Genomic DNA, 22,387 nt, shown 5'->3' with positions numbered 1-22,387 from the left:
GGCAGGCGGACTCTGAACCACTGCGCCACCAGGGAAGCCCTTCTTTACCTATTAAAATTGTACACATTTTCAAAGCCTGCAGTAAATGCTGCATCTTCGGTGAAACTTTTTCTGCTTGTCCTCTTTGGAATTTAACTCTCCTTGGTACCCTTCTAACACGTTGTTCACTTTGCGTTGACACTTACCATAAATGCTATTTATAATGAAGCAGGTTATTTATGGATGTACTTACCTTTCTATGTTGTGAGCTCTTTTAAACAGAGCAACTAAGAACAGTTCCCATTTGTGCCCACAATGCTTAGCCCAGTTCCTTGCATATGTTAGTGCTCAATTGTAATAGAGGTGAACCAGATATTTTACCATTGAATACACGTTTGTGATGTTTCGTCCCTAGTAGCCTGATTTACATACAGATATCGGAATTCCACATAGAATTCCATCATCCCTCTCCCTTACACATATTAACCATGTATTTTTCTGAGAAGGAAGACACTTACACATTTGTATGTATCCCCAGGAAAGAAGAGGAAGGGGACCAGAAGTAGAATTTAACGGATCTAAACCATAAAAACTGAAGAGTGCCCAAATTGACATGTGTTGATTTGAGTGTTGCTTTTCCCTTACTTCTAACAAACAAGTTACCATATGCTAGTTACAAACAAAAAGCAATCAATCTGTATATTCTTATGATGACTTAAGTCATAATCTGACTAAAACAGTTTTTCATAAGTTGTGTTTTGTCACTGAAAGTGTCATGTGGGTGAAATAAATAGCCAAATTATGTATTTTATAATTTATTTCATTATATGAATTCAGATAGATGAAGATCAGAAAAAGTCAACTCTGTAGAATTATTTTAAATTAATAAGGCTATGGAAATTGTATTTTAGTTTCATTGGTCTTAGAAATTTTATTTTTGTCCCATTGGTCTTTCTGACCGACTGTCAGCTTTGTAGCTTCTACTTCTAAATTACAGTCTAAACTAACTTCTATCTTGGTTTACTATTTTCCAGTTAACTAAGGTAGACTATATCTTTGTAGAAAATGTATTCAACTTAAAAAATTTTTAATGTAGCTTTTTTCCTACAAATGCCTTCAGGCCTTTCCAGCCATCTTAATCATCAATTTGGGAATTTTTACGTTGAACTGGTTTGTATTTGTATCTGTGGATATTATGAGGAAAACCCAAAATTGCCTTGCTGTGGCTCATTCCATCGCTGTACTATAGACATTGAATTTTTATATTTTAACAACCATGTATTGTTTAATGCATGCAAACTGTATACCAGCATATGAACAGTTTTAATTTATATCTTTTTTTCTTTTGGGATAAGACTTCAGAAACCCTCTCATCAAAGGAATTTCTTGAAAATGCCTATGTTCTAGCAGTTCTTCTGTTCCTGGCTCTTATTCTGCAAAGGACATTTTTGCAGGCTTCCTACTATGTAACCATAGAGACTGGCATTAATCTCCGTGGAGCCCTGCTGGTACGTACAAGCTTTGAATGCTCTTGGCCTCTTGAAAATGCCACATACCATCCATTGATAGGAATGGTAGCGGCTTCAGTGTAGTTTTTTCCTTCCATTTTCACTGTGATATTATGACATCAACACTTCTAGGATCTAATGAATAAAAAAGAACCACAGAGCTAATTAATAAACCCACTGAGAATTAAAAATAATACTTATAATAATATATTAAAATATTTTGAAATCTTGCATTTATTTATTTCTGTTACTATTTGTTCCAGAGATTATGTTTAAATTTGAATATATGTTTAGATTATATCACAAGAAAAAATAAGTTTCTCTTTAGTTGAGGACTGAAAGTAACAATACTGAAATGAAAATAATGGTTGACTTAAGAAGATGGCATTATAGGGTTTTTCTCCTTTTTTTCAAAATTTTTAAAAAGTTATTTTTTTCAATGAAAATAAATAAGCATAATGTTGATTATTAAGTTTAGAGCTTCAAGTACATTTCTTTTTTTTTTTTTTTTAGGCCATGATATACAATAAAATCCTGCGGCTTTCTACATCTAATTTATCCATGGGTGAGATGACCCTGGGTCAGATCAATAACTTGGTTGCCATTGAAACCAATCAACTCATGTGGTTCTTGTTCCTGTGTCCCAATCTATGGGCTATGCCTGTTCAGGTAGATCAATATAAGTAAGATTCTTATTTGCAGAGGAAATAAGAGCAAGAAGATATCAGTTTTAAAATTTATTGTTTGTTTTTTCATTCGTAATGGAAATCCAAATCCATGTGCATATCATTCACAGTGCTTGGCACAAAGATTTAGAATATGCTTTGTTTTATTTCATCAAAATGTGTTTATACACAGATCAACTAGGTAGCTGCCTACATGGTGTAATTTAAAATGCATCAAAAATTCCAGGCTGCCTCTAAATGACTGCATCAGAGGTGACCTGAAGGGAATTTTCATTTTGATTGGAATTCCCAAAGAGCCTAATTGATTAGTCACTAAACTAATGTGCCATTGCCTCCAGAAGGTCACTAATAAGCTGTTATCATTGGCATATAGGCATGGTTAAAGGCTTTAACTGTATGGATACAATTCATTAGTTGACATCTTGAGCTGTGATAAACTGAGCTATTGGGAAATTGAAAAAAAAAAACAAGAGAAGATAACAGGATTAAAACCTGAGTTTTAAAAAAAGAAGAAGAAGGTGACAAACCAGAGAGGCTAGGCCTACATGGTTCAGGGAAATAAAATTTAAAAAGAGAAGTAAGGTAAGATGGGGCACCAACATTAGCTTCTCCACGGTTTTAGTTAGACCTACCCTTTTTGTCATTAAGTGACTTCTGGGGTCATTAAGGAGCTGACGAGCTCAGATCACTTAGTCCACAAACAACTATCTTGTTCTCTTACATAATGATGCTGGTTCTTACTTTCTATCCCCCTTGCCTTGAAAAGCTAATACAGTTCCAAGAGAATATGGGATGTTAAATTTATGGCGGGTGACAACATTTTCTAGAAAAATTTTGTGTTCTTTTAAAAACTTGAAGCCTGTTTCAGGTTGAAAGCATCCTTGGGACCCCTCTGCAACTTCGTGCAGTAAATTGGTTCGGTACCAGTTGCACACATCATGACACTAAAAATAAATTCCAGCTATTCAGCCTTCGCCAGAGAAATCATAGTAAAACTCAGCTGTCACAGTTGAGCTGACTTCCAAATACACTTAATCTAATAATTAAGAAACACTGTAATTTCACTAAAAAAATCCTTCCTTTCATGCAGTGGTCCCCACACCCCTATTCTTTTTCCCCTTGCCTTGTATTTTCCCTGCTAGATCATAATGGGCGTGATTCTGCTCTACAATTTGCTTGGGTCCAGCGCGTTGGTTGGTGCTGCTGTCATTGTGCTCCTGGCGCCCATTCAGTACTTCATTGCTACAAAGTTGGCAGAGGCTCAGAAGAGTACTCTTGTAAGTAACATCTTTTGGAAACTTTATTAGGAAAATCTAGTCATGCGGTTTTATTTTTAAAATATAGGAAATTAATACATACCACTCAGGATTATTTGGAAATCATTATATTTCATTTCAGTTCTTAGGCAGCAAATGGGAAATTTCTGGGCTGCTCAACAATTTTTAAAAGTGGATTTGACATCTAAGACGGAACGATCTTAGACTGTAAATGCAAATCCCAATGCCTGATGTTTTCACAAGTCATGATGTGATGAGGCTTTGGATCTTCTTGTAGGTCACTTACCTATACTTACGGGTACTAGAGAACCCACTTATGGGTACTTTAGATTACACGTACATTGGATGTCAATTACTGACATGGGAGAAATGGATCGAGGAACAAATAAAGGGTCAGATTTGGCGCTTCTGAAATTAAATGTCCCTAGGGTTGAATCAGACCATGTGATGAGCTATGGAGTTACACTGAAGTGTTTCAGTGGCAGCTGTTCTGCCTGAGTATGTTCGTAGTCAACTTGGCAAGCAAGAAAAAGCTTCATTATTGACCCTTTCTGGCTTCAATTTGCCATGAAATCATTTTATTTGAGCAAGAATTGGCTTCTTTTAAAGAAATATTTGCAAATAATAAAATTGTTGACAGCATGTTTAGAAATAAAGTTTGATTAAATATGAGCAAGGCGGTCTGTAAATCAGGCGTGAAGTGTAGGGATGCTGCCACTGGTGGACTGTTTCCCAAGTTGGTGTTTCTACCGTGACAAGCAAGTCTCATGTCACACAAGTGGTTTTTATCACTTGTTTTTCTGCCGCTTCTGACGAGGTTCCTTTTTATTTCTGTCTGAGCCATCTACCCTCTTTACTCCAGGACACGAATACAGAAAGGTGTGGAAGAGGGACACAAAGAGGGGACATGACAAACCAACATCTGACTTTAATTTAGCCATTCATACTGATTCGTTCACTCACCAAAGCAGTCATTGATAGGCCCTTAAGACCCTCAAGAGACAAAAGGGTGAATAAAATCAGATCATTTGCTAATGCCATTTGCAGCAACATGGATGCAGCTAGAGATTATCATACGAAGTGAAGTAAGTCAGCGAGAGAAAGACAGATATCATATGATATCACTTATATGTGGAATCTAAAAGATGACACAAATGAACCTATCTATGAAACAGAATCAGGGACATAGAGAACAGATTGATGGTTGCCAAGGGGGAGGGGTTGGGGGAGGGATGGAGTGGGAGTTTGGGGTTAGCAGATGTAGCATTTATACATAGCATGGATAAACAACAAGGTCCTACTGTAGAGCACAGGGAGCTATATTCAATATCCTATGAGAAACCATAATGGAAAAGAATATAAAAAAAGAATGTGCATATGTATAGCTGAACCACTTTTCTGTTCAGCAGTAATTAACACAACATTGTAAATCAGCTATACTTCAAAAAAAATCAGATCATTTGCTGCTTTTGCTTCCTTCTATCAGCCTTTTGCCACTCTGCGGATCCTTTTGAGAGTTCACAGGTGATGTTGCACTTTCCTAGTAATTCTAATGTAAGATTTGGAGGAAACTGAAACAGTTGACTAAAGAGAGGCTTTTGGATCTGCTACACATCTCTTTACAGTTAATCCAAGTGGTTAGCAGTCAGTATCTCTAAGTTAGGCCTTACACAAGAGCTTATGAAGAAGGAGGTAGAGATTTCTTGAAGTTAAAAACAATAGGCTTGGTTTCAGTAAGTGTCTTATGAAGACTCAGTGTGAGCACACACAATACTGTACCCTCACATTCCCAAATCAGAAGCAAACTGACTTTTCTTATATTCATTGTTTCTCTTTTCCTAAGTATGAGGGATAGTTCTGAGGGGAGAAAGAAATGATTCAGATATTAGAAGGAGCCATTGGAAGCCTCTTTATCATTTCCCTACATGTCTGTGTGTGTTATCTGCAGATATTATTCAAGGAAATCATGTGAAACTTAAGAAACTGCTTTTATTTCAACCAAAGCAACAGAGGCATAAACAGTTTTTTAGGTGGAAAGAAATTTGAGGCCGTCTCATTCAACTCTTCATTTTCACACTGGAGGCAGCAGTACAGAGAGTTTCATTGCTTCTCCCGGGAATCTCACAGCCATCATTAGACTCAGAGCCAGGCAGAAATCACGCTCTCCTCAATCCCTATCTAGCATGTGGTATTGCCTCTCTGATTCACTTGGATGCAGCTTGCATTGTTTTTTATTCCTTTCTTTTATAGGATTATTCCACTGAGAGACTGAAGAAAACAAATGAAATACTGAAAGGCATCAAACTTCTAAAGTTGTACGCCTGGGAGCACATCTTTTGCAAGAGTGTGGAAGAAACAAGAATGAAAGAACTATCCAGTCTCAAAACCTTTGCTCTTTATACATCACTCTCCAGTAAGTTGCTGTTGCTCTGAGGACCACCAAAAAACATGTGGTCTGTTCACTTTAACTTGTGATCATTGAGGCATCCTGGGCATCAGAGGAAGCCCATTTATTTTCTCCATTTGTGTGGTCCAATAGCCGCTCGCCACGCGAGGTTATTTAAATTTAAAGAGCAGAGTTAGGACAAGCTAAGAGTCAAGTAGACCCGAATTCAGTTCTTTACAAATGTGTGTCTTTGCCATGTTACTTGACATCCGAAATCCTTGGTTTCTTCATCTGTAAAATGGGGATGGTGATGATTAGTAGTACTGATAATTGAAACCCTCTTATCAGTTACAGTTGGGATGCATCATGGGTTTTCAGTAAACATTTATTTAAATTGATTTGACTGTAATACTGTTGATCTTCTTGTCCCCAGACATCCTTAAAAATTATGTGAGGTTGTCTTCCCTGTCTCTTTGGGAGTTTATGTTATTATGTTTCCTCGAAGATTGCATGTGAAATGCCAGTTTTGAAAATTGAGGAGAAAACAGTGTCAGCATTTCCAGTTGAAAGAAGCCAAACTGCATTCACATAAAATCCTCTTTTCCAATACACTTTCAAGACTTTTTAAATACAAAGCATTTTCTCCACAACTCTAATTTTTAAAAGGCAATTGCTACAAAAATATTGTTATTTTTCTCAGAGAGTGACACTGAATGCTCTCAAGAATAATGAGTTCGTGTTAGTACAATTCTTCTGAACTTAGCCAAACTACTCTCACTAATATTTGATTTAGTTTGTGTGTCAGTTTTGCTCATTTCTATTGTTCCCCAGACCTTCAACAACTTAAAGTTTTGGAGGTTTATAGATTGTTTCCTTTGAATTCTAAACTACTTGAGTCCTTAGAGATTATAAACATTACTTTTGTGAAATGGATTTAAGGAAAATATTTGGTTTATATAGCTCATTTATTCTAGCCCTAATGCTGGATGCATTAGAAATGAAATGGGGAGGAGATTTATCTTCCAGCTCCGCACCACTGCTAATATGGTGTCAAAACGCTAGAAGATGGAATGATCGATAGTCACTTGCTTATATGATAGTGCTCTAAGCTGCTGGCTCCTACAATATATTTCTCTCTGCAGTGGACTGAAGTTCTCGTGGCGAGGATGGATACAGCCAGAAATAATGATGATAATAATGATAATAACAAAAATATATTGAGATACTCAGCCAATTATTGCCATAAGTAGCTTTACATATATCGTCCTGTTTAATCCTCACAACAGCCCAATGATTTTGATTCTTTTTTTTTGGGCCACGCCACATGACTTGCAGGATCTTAGTTCCCTGGCCAGGACCAGGATCGAACTCAGGCCCCAGCACTGAAAGTGCAACGTCCTAACCACTGGACCGTCAGGGAATTCCCCAAAGATTTTGATTCTGTTATTACCTTCATTTTGCAAATTAAAAGATTAAGGTGGAGAGAGCTTAAGTAACTTGAATTTCCCCCAAATCATCCAGCTACTAAATGGCAGAGGTAGGTTGCTAACTCACCTTAACCCGGTTATGTAAGATTTGGGTTGGTTTTTGAAAGTCAGAGACAAAAGAGAAGAGGACAGAGGAGGCCATACTGAAAAGAAAAACAAGAAATCATGATGGTGAAAACGCATAATCATGTTTTTATGATTATAGGCAGCAGGAATTCTTGTATCAGTCGTGTAAAGTTCCACTTAACACCACTTCCAAGTTTTCCAATTTGGTTACGTATGGTGTTGGTGGTGGTGAAGAGCTTCCATTATCTGAGTTGAATGGACCTGGCTCTAAATCTCAATTCTGCCACTTCATAGCAGTATGGCTTTGACCAAGTTACTATTTCTATCCTCCAAGCCTCAATTTTTTCATGTGTGACAGTGGAAAATAACAATCTACCATGTAGGATTGTAGTAAGGATTAGAATAGATTAAGGAATGCTGCAAATGTTGATTGACTTGTTGATTGACTCTATTCCAGGTACTACCTCAAGGGCTTCCTAACTCATTGTTTTGTATAACGCACCTGGCAAGTGGGCTAGTGTTCAATAACCTCCCTCAGTTTCCTCCTCTAAAAATTGGTGTAATAAGAATAATACCTTTCTCACAGGTACATTGTGAGGGTCAAATGAGGCAGTGGACGTGGCACTCTTCTGTCACTGTTAAAAATATTTTGTAAACAGTATTTGCAGAGTACCATAAGTTTAGACCAAAAAAAAAAAAGAAAGAAAGAAAGAAAGAAAAATGTCAACTGTATAACATAGTGGTTACTGTTGGGTCTTAGAGTGCAGGCGGATCTGAAATGAAATCCTGCCTCAGCAACTTGTCTGCTATACATCCTTGGTCGGCATTTGGTGGCGTCTTGGTTTCCTCATCAGGAAGTTGGGCAGTATTAAGCATACCTGGGGGAATTAAATAAGATAATGTATGTAAAGTGTTTAGAAAAGCACCTGAAACATAAAAGCGCTCAATCTGTGGTATCGGAAAATATTGAAAAGCAAAGTTAAACAGGCTAAATACTAATAAAACTGAAGATCCATCTCTATGATCAGTGTTCTTGCCACTGGAGATCATATCTGAGGGCAAAAGAGATTCTGTTAAATCATTTCCTAATCTCCACTGCCAAATGGTCATGTGCTGTTCATGGATTTCATTTTTTGGCGAAAGACAAGGATACAATTTTATTTTTTCTCTCTTCACTTTGATAGAGTTTTATATGGAGAAGTGGGAAGAACATGAAGCTTTTGACTAGAAAGGTCTGGGTTTTATCCAAGCTCTGTCATCTCCTAGTTTGGAATCTTGCCTGTTACTCATCTTTCCTAAGTTGTTTCCTCATTATTGTGCAGGGTAGTTGTAATCATTAAATAGGAGAAGGTACTCCCATCATACCTCAGTAATTGTGAGTTGTTGAGTAGTGGCAGAGTGAAGTGGTGGTGAGTACGGTCTGAGGAGCCCAGCTGTGTGACCTCGGGCGTCTCATCCTCATCTTTATGATGAGGTAGGAAGGGTCCCTGATACCCTGCACTGGGTGCAGAGTGCCAAATAAATAGGTTTTAGTAAAATAGCAACTGCTCTCACTCTTCCTCATCAGGAGGAAATTACTTATTTAAAGATATTTAGAATGAGTTATAAATCATGATGTGGAGGAAAAGAATGAAATACACTTAGAAAAAAAAAAGGCAATAATAGCCAGAGAAAGGTGAAGACAGAAACATGATTCTTCATCTGTACTGTTATGAGTCTCAGAGCCGTGTTTGGATTGCTGGTACCGTACAAGAATTCAGATTTGATAGCTAAGCCACCTCTGGACCTTCAGAAGCACAGGCTGAGTCTGTACACAGTGGTAAGGACAGTTCATGAGAGCGGATCATGAGAGCTGGTGATAGTTTTTAGATGGACTGTCTTCTGAGCGTCAAGAAAACTAGATTATAGTTCTTGCTCTGCCATTGCCTGGCCCTGTTACCAACAATGCAGTTACTTTTTGGTCCTCCGTTCCTAAAACTCTATGGTTTATGACAAAATAACTACAAATCATCAACTTGGCTTTTTATTTTTCCTATTACTTCCAAATGCTAGTATTTTAGCCTAAATACGAGTTTTTCTCATTTCAGTTCTGCATATTATGTTTGTCAAGTGATAGTGCAATATATTCCTGGAGAGATATTTAAACAAGCAGAGGGCCCAGGATATGGAGCTATTTTATTAAACAAAAGGTCTATAAGTGAAAATTAATATCACTGCTGGAAGGAGATTTTTCACGTGATGTCAAATTCTTTTTATCTGTGTAATATCCCAATTTTTATGTTTTTAAGTTAGTTTAGTGGACCAAACAAAATACAGACCGTGAATACTCTGAAGAATGCATATGTGTTAAATTCTAATAACTTTATCTAAATTTTGCTCTTTGTAACATTTCATAAAAAAAATAATTTTTCACATTTTCTGGTTAAGTCTCACCTATGGGAGTTCACAACTGTGAACCAGGAAATACCAGCTGGGAAATGTTTGTGGACTCAAGACAAAAATGTTACTTAATGTACTTGGTCTTTCCTGTCTTCAAGGAAAGTTAGAGTAATAATTGATGATTAATTAAAGTTACTGAAATGTCTCACAGTTCACTGAAACTAATGTATTTGGTTTCTTTCCACAGTCTTCATGAACGCGGCAATTCCCATAGCAGCTGTTCTTGCTGTAAGCCACTTTTTCTTACCTTAAGAAATGGACTTAAGTCAGTGTTCAGAAATGACTTAGGAACAAGAATGGGTGGGTGGTAACATATATTACCTCACCTTCAGTTTTCTCTTTGCTGTCTCCATCGTGATAGTTCTAATCCGGGGTTTCTCATCCGTGGCACTGTGGACCTTTTTGGGCCCAATAATTAATTCTTTGTTGTGAGAACCTGTCCTCTGCATTAGGATGTCTAGCAGCATCCCTGGCTTCTTATTAGATGCCATTAGTACCATCAAAAATACCCCAGACACTGCCAAATGTATCCTGGGGAGCAAAATTAGCAGAGGTTGAAAACTTACTGTCCTAACCTCCATGACCTGGTTCCTGGACATTCTTACAAGATAGTGCTAGATCAACAACTGGAAAATGTTAAATGATTACATTATATTTCAAACAAAAAGGACAAGCCCAGGAACTAGTATTATACTTAGAAATATTTGTAAACAAGTCTGCCTTGGACACCATTGTTGGCGATTTTAGGGAAGATCCACAATAGAGACCCTAAAACGATGGAATGTTTCCTTTTTTTCTCTCAGAAAATTTAGTATTGGTTGGAAAGAGCCTGAGTAGGTGTTAAGAACTCTGGATTCTCTCATGGTTATTCCCCCATCTCAGTAATCTGACAGAAGTTAATTTTCTAATCTGTCAATAGAATCTGTTTTGCCCCTTTCACAAGTTTACTGCTAGAAGGAATGTAAACCATTAAGTACTCTACCAATAGCAAGTGTTATTTTTCTTAGGGAGTGATTCGGATGAAGTAATTGTATTATATTTTTCAGAGTTGCAATGGACATATTGGCATAGTAGAATTTGTTAGGCTTGTAAAATTGAACGCAAGTATTTGTGAACCTTTCTCTAGCTTTCTCTAAAATCCTTTCTATGCACAGACATTTGTGACGCATGCGTATGCCAGCGGGAACAATCTCAAACCTGCGGAGGCCTTTGCTTCACTGTCTCTCTTCCACATCCTGGTCACCCCTCTCTTCCTGCTCTCCACTGTGGTCAGGTTTGCCGTCAAAGCCATCATCAGGTATGTGCTGGAATGTCTGGACTTCTTTGCTTGATTATAGAAATGCTATCTGTTCATGGTAGTAAGTTAGAAAAAGTATAAAAAGAACATCCAAATCACTGCCCGGAGATAACTTGTTAAAATTTTGGTATGCTACCTTTCAGTCTTTTATCTATTTCATATAAAAATAATTATTCTAAAATAAAAATTTTGAACTTTGGGGGGTTAATTTTCCCCTCATTAAGACCATAATACATTACGTTTATTGGCTACATGATATTCCATTGTTGGGAAGTATTCTAATTTACTTAATGGTTACCTCTTTCTTAGACATTTAGAATGTTTCTGTTTTCACCCATGTAACATAAATAATGTAAATTACATATGAGAGAAGCATCTTTTTATCTTTAAACTTTTCTCTGATTATTTTCTAAAGTCAGATTTCTAGAAGTGGTGATACTTGTTCTAATAGATGCATCTTCTTAATGCCCTTGATGAGTATGGCCATGTTGTTTTCCACTGAAGGAGACGTAGGTCAAAATGTGTACAGATTTTTAAGTTTTTTGTAATGAATATGGCCATAATATTTTCCAGCAAAGCTGGGCCAGTTTATGTTTTTACCGGCAGTGATGGAGAATGTTCATATCAATACATATTTTCTGTTTTAATTTTAGTTTAATTTGGCCGAAAAAAAAAAAAATCCAGGCTCACAGTCTCTGAAAATGGAAAAAACTTTGCAAAACTGAGTGCAGTGTTTTGTTAATTTTAAGTATACTTCTATAGGTTGCTAAGCAGTGTAGACTTTATGTCAGACTCACAATTTCCCATAAAAATAGACGTGGTCTGATAATGACCATTTCCCCACCATCTTTACTTGTATTATATAATAAATATGTTACCATACTATATTATGCTACCCTGTATGTGCTATAGTGCCATAGCTATGTTTCAGTCTATATTATAAACAAGGTAGTCTTAGAGTGGTATTTTGCTTTTTGCTATAAGGTCTTATAAACCTTATAAAACCTCAGCATGTTTCATAAATAGTCATTATCATATTTATATCTGGCCTTTAAAAGAAATGCCAAGATGTTTCAATACAGAAGGAAAATTGGAAAATTGAGGCCTTAAATATACTAAGCATAGTGTTGTCATAACAGCAATGTAGAGCATCTATTGTAAGGTCCTTTAAAATGAAATACTTTCCCAATGTCTATGTATTGTTAAGCAAACTATTTTTTAATATTCAAGATACCAGAACCTCTAGTTTTAGGCAATCGTTTATATTGGCTTAACAAAGACTTAATACCAAATATCATTAAAATTCATATACCTTATCTTACTATAAACCAGGTTCTGATTTTTTACACTAATACCTTAACAAGATTTCAATCCTATTCTGTAAGATATGCTGTTAGTAACAGATTCTGGAGCTGTTAAGAGTTTAAAGCTCAGGCCCTCTGACCTCATCTGCCCTCATTTTCTTATTGTTCTGACTTCTGAAACACTTGTACGGATCACTGACTGATTTCTGTAGCACCACTTCCAAATTAGGCAGTGCTCTGGAAGGGAAGCGACTTCAAACAATAAAACTGATAAATGGCCAGAGTCTGCTATTTTGGTTCTTATTTTCATTTTCTCCACTTAATAGCTGTCCCTCTCACGGTTGCCTTTTTAATTGAATTTGACTTTGTGCTACAAGTCAAATAGAAAGCAGTTGATAACTAAGAATAGATCAGTGCTCTGAAATCAGGAGGTTACCAAGCACCGAAAGGACTTTTAAGAGTTACTGCGAAAAAAAATTAATACATCTAGGAGTGTGGGTTTCCCCAAGTCCATAGTATACAGTCCCGCTGTAGTGAATCCTAGTAAAACTGAGGGTGGATCGTAATCACTGTATATTTCTGCGTAGCACTCTCTCTTCTGTACGTTCCAGGGAAAAGGCATTTGCCAGTTTGATAAAGACCAGTCTGTTTTCAGGGCTCAGCTCCAGATTTCCCAAGCCATAGGCCAAATAGAATCAGCTTATAAAAACTTGCTTCTCTAAAATGAATTTCAGTGGTTGATTTGTGGGTCCTAGGGAGATGACCAGTCAACAGAGGAGGCCAGTCCTTTTTCCCACTGTGTGCCGGTTCTCGGAACCCAAATGAGCATCTTTCCCAGTGTGGACTGGGCTTGGCATTTCCTCTGCCTGGGAACCCGTGACCAGGCCTTAATGCCAGTTGGCCCACAGCGAGTTGAGCAGCCTGTTTATAATCGGAGACTTTGGTTAGCTGATTTTGAAACCTCCTCTTCAGGACTGTGGAAGTCATAAGTTCTTTGCTACACTCTGAGATGCATTCAGAAATTTGGTGGGTTAGAATAGGGTGCAGCATACTCTGCGACTTGTGTTACGTGTGCCTGTAAGAGATGTGTAAACTTCTCTGCTGGAGGAAAATTCCATGCCATGTAAAATTCGTTGCTTTGAGAAAATTCTATGCTTTCTTTTAAAAATGTTTAGCTTGTTAGACAAAATTGTCTTTTGTGGTGCTCACTGGGTGGGATCTTATGTATACATAATAAAATGCAAGAAAGAGGCAGTTAAGATTCAGGTTATCTCCTAGTAACCCCAGCACCCCACATCATTTGAGTTTTCTGGACCTTTTATGGTGATGTGTTCGTCTACATTTGCAAAATGGAGGGAAGAAATGAAGAAAAGTAGGAAAGTCCTTTCTCTCATTTACCTCCCAAAGGAAAGTACCCTTGGCTAGTCTACTGTGATTACCTTCAATCAAATAAATTGTTACTATATTTATTGTAGAACATGCTCGCAGGTTGACCTGGTCCACATTTACAAAACTTTCATGGTTTCCACAAGAAAACACATAACTGCCAGCAACAAAATCAGTTATTTCCCCAAAACATAGCACCTGTCCAAGGTACTCAAGCTGTATATAAACACCCAAACTTGAAAAGTGAAAAAATATCATCGGTAACAAAACCTTAAATACGTTGATGAATTACCTAAACAAATGAGAAATTAGTAAAACACTAAACTTAAAGGTGATGGAGGCAGGACAGGGAATTGTTTGGTATCAAGTTTACCTGCTTTCAATACCTGCACAGCCATGGAATACTCACTGTTCAACCACAAGCATATTATTTGGTGCCTCTATGGCTCAGCTTCCACACTTATCAGATGAGCATCATAATGGTTCCTGCTTATGGTGGTTGGGAGAATTAAATGAGATAATACATGAAAAATGCCCAGCACATTGCCTATATATTTTAGATATTTAACAAATCTCCATTTTACTAACTTAACACCATTTTATTGAACTCCGTTTCATGCTTCAGGGATATATCTTTCTGTGGATCCACATTCATTTATTAAGCAGTTCAGGTACCTTGCTAGGCATTGGGGATGGCAAAGATGAAAGATGGAGTGAAATCCACAGGAGTCCACAGTCTAGCTGGAGAGACTGGGGAGGGAAGGTAATTACAACACGCATGTTATGCTGTGATAGAGCACTACACAGAATACCATGGGCCACATATGAGGCTCATTGAAGCTTATCAAGGGAGAAGGGAGACAGTCCGGTCAGTAAAGGTTTAAAGGCGGTGATAGCTCCTTCATGGGATCTTAAAGAATAGGTAGGACTTGGCCAGTTGAATAAAAAGGGAAAACACATTCTGTGTGAGGGAGTAATGTATGCAAGGGGAAGGGGTGAGCAGAGAGGTGAGAGATCTTGGTACCTTCTGGGGGCTAAAGGTAATTGCATGTAGTTGGAGAAAGGTCCTGATGAGGAAAGCACTGGGAGATGAAGCTGGAGAGTAAAATCCCAATCAGCCTGTAGATGATGCCAAGGATGCTGAAAGGCGCAGGGTGGCCATTTGTTATTTTAAGGAGAGGACTGTTGTAGGAGCGTATTTGCATTTTAAAAATATAACCCTGGCAGCATGGTAGAAATTACTTCACCCTTGGTCAGGATTCATGCATTTTCCATAGTTGTTTTGCCTCTGTGAGTTCTGAAAGGCCCTCATATGAACAGGAAATGTTTTTTGTATTACCTATTCATTCACCAGACACTTCTTGAGGAATTGCTATGTTATATTTTTGGCACTGGGCTAGATTCTGAAGATGAAAATTTTCACTTTTAAAGAGTTCAGAGTCTAGTGGGAGAGATAGACAGTAACAAAACAAAAAAAATAGTGCAAGGGACCCTAAGCCAGAGAGCCTGGAATAATGGGAATGGGGAGGGGAAATGGAGGGTGAGATTCAGAAAAGTGCCAGTGTTGGGTCCTCCGATGTTTATTGTAATTGGAGTTCCATGGTGGGATCTTATGAAGAGGAAAGAAGTTCTCCCCATGCTCCAGTCATGCTCAGGGACCATTGCTTCCGGGTCTCATTAATTTCATAAAAGCTTCAGTAAGATTTGTGTGTGCTAGAAAGTGAAATGGAGAATTGAATCAACTGACCTTACTTATTAAATGTCTGAATCATTGGTTTATTCCTTCTTTGATTGATTCAGCAAACATTCATTGAGTAACGTGTACCAGGAGCTGCTGGAGTTAGTTACAAAGGCACACGAACTTGGCCCCATACTTGCCTTTGTGTGCAGAGACACAGTGTGAGGTTGTCTGAAAGGTATTCCTTTGATGGACAAAGTTGTGCTCCTTAAAATCTAATCTCTTCTAAACCTTGGAACAGAATAACAAAGGCTGTAGAAGTAAAGAAAGGATACTGCCATTTAAGATGAATAAAATGCCATTCCTGAGGCATTTCTAACACCGTCTTTCAGATCTATGGCATCAGGCTTTGCTGTCAAAGACTCAAAGACAGTACAAAACCCAGAGCTCTTCTTTCTTTTTTTGGTTCTGAAATTCTTTTTAAAATTGCAGTAAAATATACATAACATACAACTTATCATTTAAATCACTTTAAGTGTACAGTTCAGTGGCATTAAGTCCATTCACAGTGTTGTGCAAACATCACCACAATCCCTCTCCAGAACTTTTTCAATTTCTCAAATTAAATTCTATACTCACTAAATGATAACTCCCCTTGTACCTACCTCTGCTCCCAGACCCTGGTGACCACCACTGACTTTCTGTCTGTATGAATTTGACTATTCTATCTACCTCATATACGTGGAATTATGCAGTTTTTGTTTTTTGTGTGCCTAGCTTATCTTATTTAGCATAATGTTTTCAAGGTTCAGCCTTGTTGTCATAACTTGAATATATTTAAGTGAGTCAGGAATTCCAGAACCATGAAAAAAAGTATGGCAGATGCTCAAAAAATTAAACATAGAATTACCATATGATTCAGCAATTCTACTTTTGGGTGTATACCCAAAAGAATTGAAAGCAGGGACTTGAATAGATATTTGTACATTCATCTTCATAGCAGCATTATTCACAATAGCCAAAAAGTGAAACAACCCAAATGTCCCTCAATTGATGAATAAACAAAATGCAGCATATACATAAAATGGAGTGTTATTCAGCCAAAGCTTTCCTTAAACAATAATTTTTTTTAGTGGAATCTAAAAAATACAACAAACTCATGAATATAACAAAAAAGAAACAGGCTCACGGATATAGAGAACAAGTGGTTCGCTTTAGGAGTTACCAGTGGGGAGAGGGGAGGGGGAAGGGGCAACATAGAGGGTAGGGCATTAAGAGGTACAAATTATTATGTATAAAATAAGTACAAAGATGCATTGTACAACATAGGGAATATAGCCAGTGTTTTATAACTATTAATATAAATGGGGTATAACCTTTAAAAACTGTGACTCACTATACTGTACACCTGTAACTTATATAATATTGTATCAACTGTACTTCAATTAAAAAATTACTTTCATGGATTAAGATATAAACACTACTATATACAAAATCGATAACCAACAAGGACCTACTGTATAGCACAGGGAACTATACTCAATATTTTTTAGTAACCTATAAGGGAAAAGAATCTGTAAAGGAATGTATATATGTAGATATATATATATATCTGTAGATATATATATCTGAATCGCTGTGCTGTACACCTGAAACTAACATGATATTGTAAGTCAACTATACTTCAATAAAAAAAAGAATGAAAAAATTATTTCTTTTAGTTTCCTGTAAATGAAATTTAGAAGTTAATAGTTAGACTGCCCTAGTGGATTTTATCTACCTTTATGTTTCCAAAGGAAGGAAGCGGTTTCTATGACATGCAAGACTAAAGAGCTTAAAGTTCATGGGCAACAGACTGAATTGAATTTACTCTTCTTCATTTTTTAGTCTGTCACAAAAACAAACTCTGCAGACTTGTCTGGAGGCACCTAACTTGACTACAAGTTGAAATGAAAAATAAAAAAATCTTTTGTTTCAAATGTGTATTTTCTAGTTTCCTCCTAACGGCAATCTTTCCCCTGTATGTGATGCCGCAGGTACCAGGCCAGTTTGCCCACTGTTGGCATCTTAGCGTGCTAGAAGGAGCATTTCTTGTCTTTTCAACTTCACAGACTTTTCTGTAGTGTATCATTTTATTTATGGGAGGATGTTTTCAAATTGTGTTCTTCGATTCGTTTTACTCTTGATCCTATGACACTGGTTTGAGAAAATTAGAATGGGTGGGGTAAGGGGGCCAAGGGGTCTTGTGTCCAGCCTCTGGAGACCCTGGAGACCACAGTAAAGAATGTTTGTAAATTACTCTTCTAGAACAGGGCTTCTCCAACTGTACTGTGCTTATGAAGCATCTCTGGATCTTCTTAAAATGTAGATTTTGACTCAGGAGGTCTTGGGTGGGGCCTGAGATTCTAAGTTTCGAGTAAGCTCCCAGGTGATGTTGATGCCACTGATCTTGGCCAGCGTTTTGCGTAGTAATATTCTAGAGGGCCCTCTCCTTGCCAGGTTGTGAAAATATGTCCAATATATACAGTAGTGCTTAAGCAAAGTAGCATAGTACGCAGGGACCCATGATCCGTGTGTTATATGCTGTATGTTTTTACTTAACTGCCCTGTACCTTATTTCCCTTCATTTGTAAAATGAGAATAATGATACTTCCTTCGTTGGTGTTATTTTTTTTTAACCACCCTGTTTCAAGTCCCTCTCCAATTCTATTGTCTTTGACTAGAAATACAATTGCAAAAAAAAAAAAAAGTGCAAAGGAGAGTTGGTTGAATTTAGGGTGACCAGTTGGTTGTGGTTTTTCTGAGACTTTTCATTTTAAGCGCTGAAAACCCCAGGTGCTGGGAGCCCGTCAGTCCCCAGCATCCTAGCTGAATTCCCAATTGGTCCTGAGAAATGACTCTCAGAGCTGGCTTGCTTACCATGGTAACAGTGGGGGAAAAGTTTGTTGATTTAGGTAGAACTTCATTGGTGGTGGTTTTATTTTTATCCCTTATTGTGTGCTTGCTTGTTTGCCTTTTGCAGTGTTCAAAAGCTGAATGAGTTTCTCTTGAGTGATGAGATTGGTGAGGACAGCTGGCTGACTGGGGAAGGTTCTCTTCCGTTTGAATCCTGTAAGAAACACACTGGAGCCGTAAGTGCTTTTCTTTGTTACGGGAGCTGTGAATAAGGGACAGTCCTGAGGTTGGATGATTGAAAGTGGGTGCAATTAGAAGAAATCGCATGCTTTACTTTTTTTTTTTTTTTACTTTTTTTTTACTTTTTTACTTTTTTTACTTTTTATTTTTAAATTGCCGCCTGCTTCTGTAAAAAACCTTACAAGTCTAAAATCGATAAAAAAAATGTAGAAGGCTCATCTTTATAAGTCATCAAAGGATTATCCCAAGAGGGACACCTCATGTTCAATTCAAAAGGAAATAGAGAGGTTGTCTACCCCAAGCTTTATATAAAAATCATACAAAATAAGCTTACAACTCTTGTACCATATGCTTATAATACCTTTAACTATGTTATACTTTTTGGTTTCAAAAGTGCTGTTTGGATACATTATGTCTTTTGACTCATTTAATATAGTACACTACATTACCTATTTTGTTTTCTAGATGCATATATTCATTTGCATGTTGTATGGTTTGAATAGAGTCACAAGATTTTAAATATTTACTCATATCTACATAAAGCCTGGAAACACAATGTTATTTTGTCATGTTTTACCTGGACTATAACGTGTATTATATATTTGCCTGTATTTCCAGACTTATCAGCTACCCTGTGCTTTGTGCCAAGACCTAGCGATGTAGCTCTGAACAAGGCAGGCAAGATCTTTCTTGTCACAGAGTTTGCTTTCTTGAGGCAGGAGTCAGATGATAAACAAGTAAAAAAGTGAGATCAATTCCCTGTGGGAAGAAAATAAAAAAAAGAAGATATTAGAGAGTGACTGGGATCCTCTAAGCAGGGTGGTCATTTCCCAGGAGGCCCCTCTGAAGAGCTGGCATTTGAGCTGAGACCTGAATGAAGAGTAGGTACTTCTTCTGCAAAGACCTAGAAAAGGGGCCAGATCATTTCAGGCAGAGAACTGGCAGATGCAAAGACCCTGAGGTGGGAATTAATTTGGTGTGTTCAAGGAACCGAGGAGCACTGTGGCTGAAGCCTAGTAAAGAAGGGAGGATAAGACGAGGTAAGAACAAGGATTGAGAGTCCTGTAAACCAGGGAAAGAGTTTGGAGGGTTTTAAAGAAGGGACTCATATAATTTCACGTATATTTTTAAAGGATCACTCTGGCTGCTGGGTGAAGAGTTGTCATTGGGAACAAGAAGAGAACAGATAGATCAGTAAAGAGGTCATTATAATAACATAGACAAATGATGATGGTTGGAGTTTGTTTTTGTTGCAGTTGCAGTGGACCTTGAGAAGAAGCTATCAAGTTCAGCGCACACTTTTTAGGCTGAGCTGATAAACACTGGCTGATAGGTTGAATGGAGGGGATGAGGGAGAAAGAAGACTCAAGGATGAATCCTAGGTTATTGGCTTGACTACTGGGTAGACGGTGGAGCCAGTAACTGAAATAGGGAAGCTGAGAAATGAGTAGGTTGCTGTTGAGGTGGAATCAAGAGGTATATTTTGCACATGATAATTTTGAGATATTTATTGGCATCTAAGAAGAGAAATCCCCCTTGGAGATGTAAATTTAAGAGCCACTGGCCATTAGATGATATTTAATGGGACTGGATTAAACCGCTTTCTTGAAAGCCGTGTCTGAAAAATTCTGAAGAAAGTCTTTAAAATTAATATGTCTACTTCATAACAGTAAAGTAGAAAGAAGTTCTTCTAAAATAAATTATAAGTTAATAATTAGTTATTCATTTACTATTAGAGAAAAATGTTAATATATTTACCATTTATGTAACCAAACAAAAATGCATGTGCAGTCTCCTGACAGGAATTGACTGGGGCTTGGAAAACGTTCACCAGGAAGTCAGTCTATATTAAATTTTTATTCACATCGTGCTAAAAATAGTTAAGACAAGCACTTGGCTGTCTTTAGACTTGCTGATTTCTTCTGCTTTTCTGGAGTTATTTTTTTACTCTCTGTCGAGTTATTTTGTTGAGCAGGTGTGATTTTGTCTGAGTAGGAACCACCACCCATGCTTGTAGACACTGCAGTAACAAAGCCTGAAAATGCTTGTGTGCTCTTGTGGACACGGACAACAAGACAGGAACACGTCATAGACTGTGTACACTTCGAGGCAGCAGGAAAGTCAAGCATTTGATTAGAACCTGCCTTGTCTCACTTTGGATGATAGGAGATTCCCAAAGAACTTGTTAGATCATCTTTCAGAGATGTAGGGATGAGCAGAGTGAGATGACCTCAGGAAAGGGAACAGAGGAGGTCAAGTTTGAGGGAGTGGAGTGAGGGAAATCTGAAGAGTGGTTTGTATGAGATGAGGGATAGGAGAAATATTGAACTGAGCAAAGGTTGGAAGGAAAAAAGAATCCCCTTCAGTTGCCTCCAGTATCTTCAGAGTTATTGAAACCAGACTGGACTTCTGATGTCTTTCGGGGCCATTCATCACTGCTGATGGGCCAAACCACAAATGACAAACTTCTAAAAATGAAGAGAAAAAAGCTGTGTGTTTGAAAAGAACACTAATGGAAACTCCTACTTGAGAGCGCTTAAGATGCTATGTATTCTGTAAAAGCTTAGAGTTAAGTGGTTTTGGCTGCAGAATGTCCACGGAGAATTAGTGACAGTCTAGAGCCAGAGTTTCTTCAAATTACATCTGTGAGACTCCGACTCAAATCTCTGTCAACACGTCTCCTCCTCCCAACCTCTCCTTAGTTTTGTGAAGAACATGAAGTCATTCCTTTTGGAACTCTGGGGGCGATACTACTATAGAAGTTATGACTCTAGAAGACAGAGAATATAGGTACAGATATAGACCTGTCTTGTGCGGGAAATATACTCAGCTTAAAGGATAGTGACTTTCTACATCTCTCATGTAAGGTTATCTGTGAGGACTGTGGGAAGAAAAACAAAACTAAAAATGTCACGAGCACTCTTTCTCTCTCTCTTTTTAAAATTTAAAATGCATTCAGTAGTTTCTGTGCAACAGAACACTGATAGTCCTTCTCAGTGACTTTTTAATCTCAGTATTGAATGGCGTGTAGCTTAGCGATGTGCTATTTGGTAGTTTGATATTCTGTTGATACGCTGATGGATATAAATTGGAGGACGATATCTCATTCAGATTAAATTACTGATTATTCGAGGACATTCCTGATTCCCATAATAGAACTCAACAGATTTATCAAAAAGCTAAACCTGCCGTTCCAAGCCTTTCACAATTCTAGAATCCTTTGCTTTTTATAGGTAATTGAACAGTTTTAAAGTGTTTTACTATTTAGCTTTCATAATCTCTATAAGGTATTTAAGTAAGACAGATAATCATTGATGTCGAAATACTTGCTTACTAGATCTCTGGGACAAATTTTGAGCTTATATATTTTTCTAAATTAGAGGTTTACAGAACTGAATTTTCTACCTTCTCTTCAGTCATTTGTCTCTATGTGAAATTAAACTCAAAATTAGAGAATGACAAGTTTCTAGTTATGACCTAATTGGAGCTCATTTTAAGTATGTGAAGATTGCCTAGCTTTAGCCGGCATCCTCCGTTTTATGGAGACTTTCTTTAGTCCTTTGGCTCAGAGCAATGCTATAACATTTGAGAAAAACTAGATCATTCTACAGTGCTTATGGATCTCCTTATGAAATAATACTCATATTATAGGCAAAAAAGTCCTAGATCTTTATGCTTTTTCTCATTCCACCATGGATCTTCGGGTGACATATAGCCCAGTCTGATTTATGTGAGTGTATCGGATTCAAAATCCTCATG

General features: G+C 37.5%; 1 protein-coding gene across 1 annotated transcript in view; it reads left to right on the top strand.

The window, feature by feature from the left end:
* The window catches only part of ABCC9 (ATP binding cassette subfamily C member 9), a 147,304-nt gene that overhangs the window by 24,468 nt on the left and 100,449 nt on the right, over positions 1–22,387 (top strand). Inside the window, exons 10-16 of the mRNA XM_082849932.1 lie at positions 1,335–1,487; positions 2,001–2,156; positions 3,316–3,450; positions 5,701–5,863; positions 10,016–10,056; positions 10,983–11,125; positions 18,516–18,624. Of these exons, the coding sequence (XP_082706058.1) occupies positions 1,335–1,487; positions 2,001–2,156; positions 3,316–3,450; positions 5,701–5,863; positions 10,016–10,056; positions 10,983–11,125; positions 18,516–18,624 (900 nt within the window). The remainder of the gene's footprint in view (positions 1–1,334; positions 1,488–2,000; positions 2,157–3,315; positions 3,451–5,700; positions 5,864–10,015; positions 10,057–10,982; positions 11,126–18,515; positions 18,625–22,387) is intronic.

The sequence above is a fragment of the Leucopleurus acutus genome (assembly GCF_964270905.1).
Source record: "Leucopleurus acutus genome assembly, chromosome: 11".
Lineage (NCBI taxonomy): Eukaryota > Metazoa > Chordata > Mammalia > Artiodactyla > Delphinidae > Leucopleurus > Leucopleurus acutus.
Note: the sequence above shows the minus strand (reverse complement) of the source record. Positions and strands in the feature narration are given on the sequence as shown.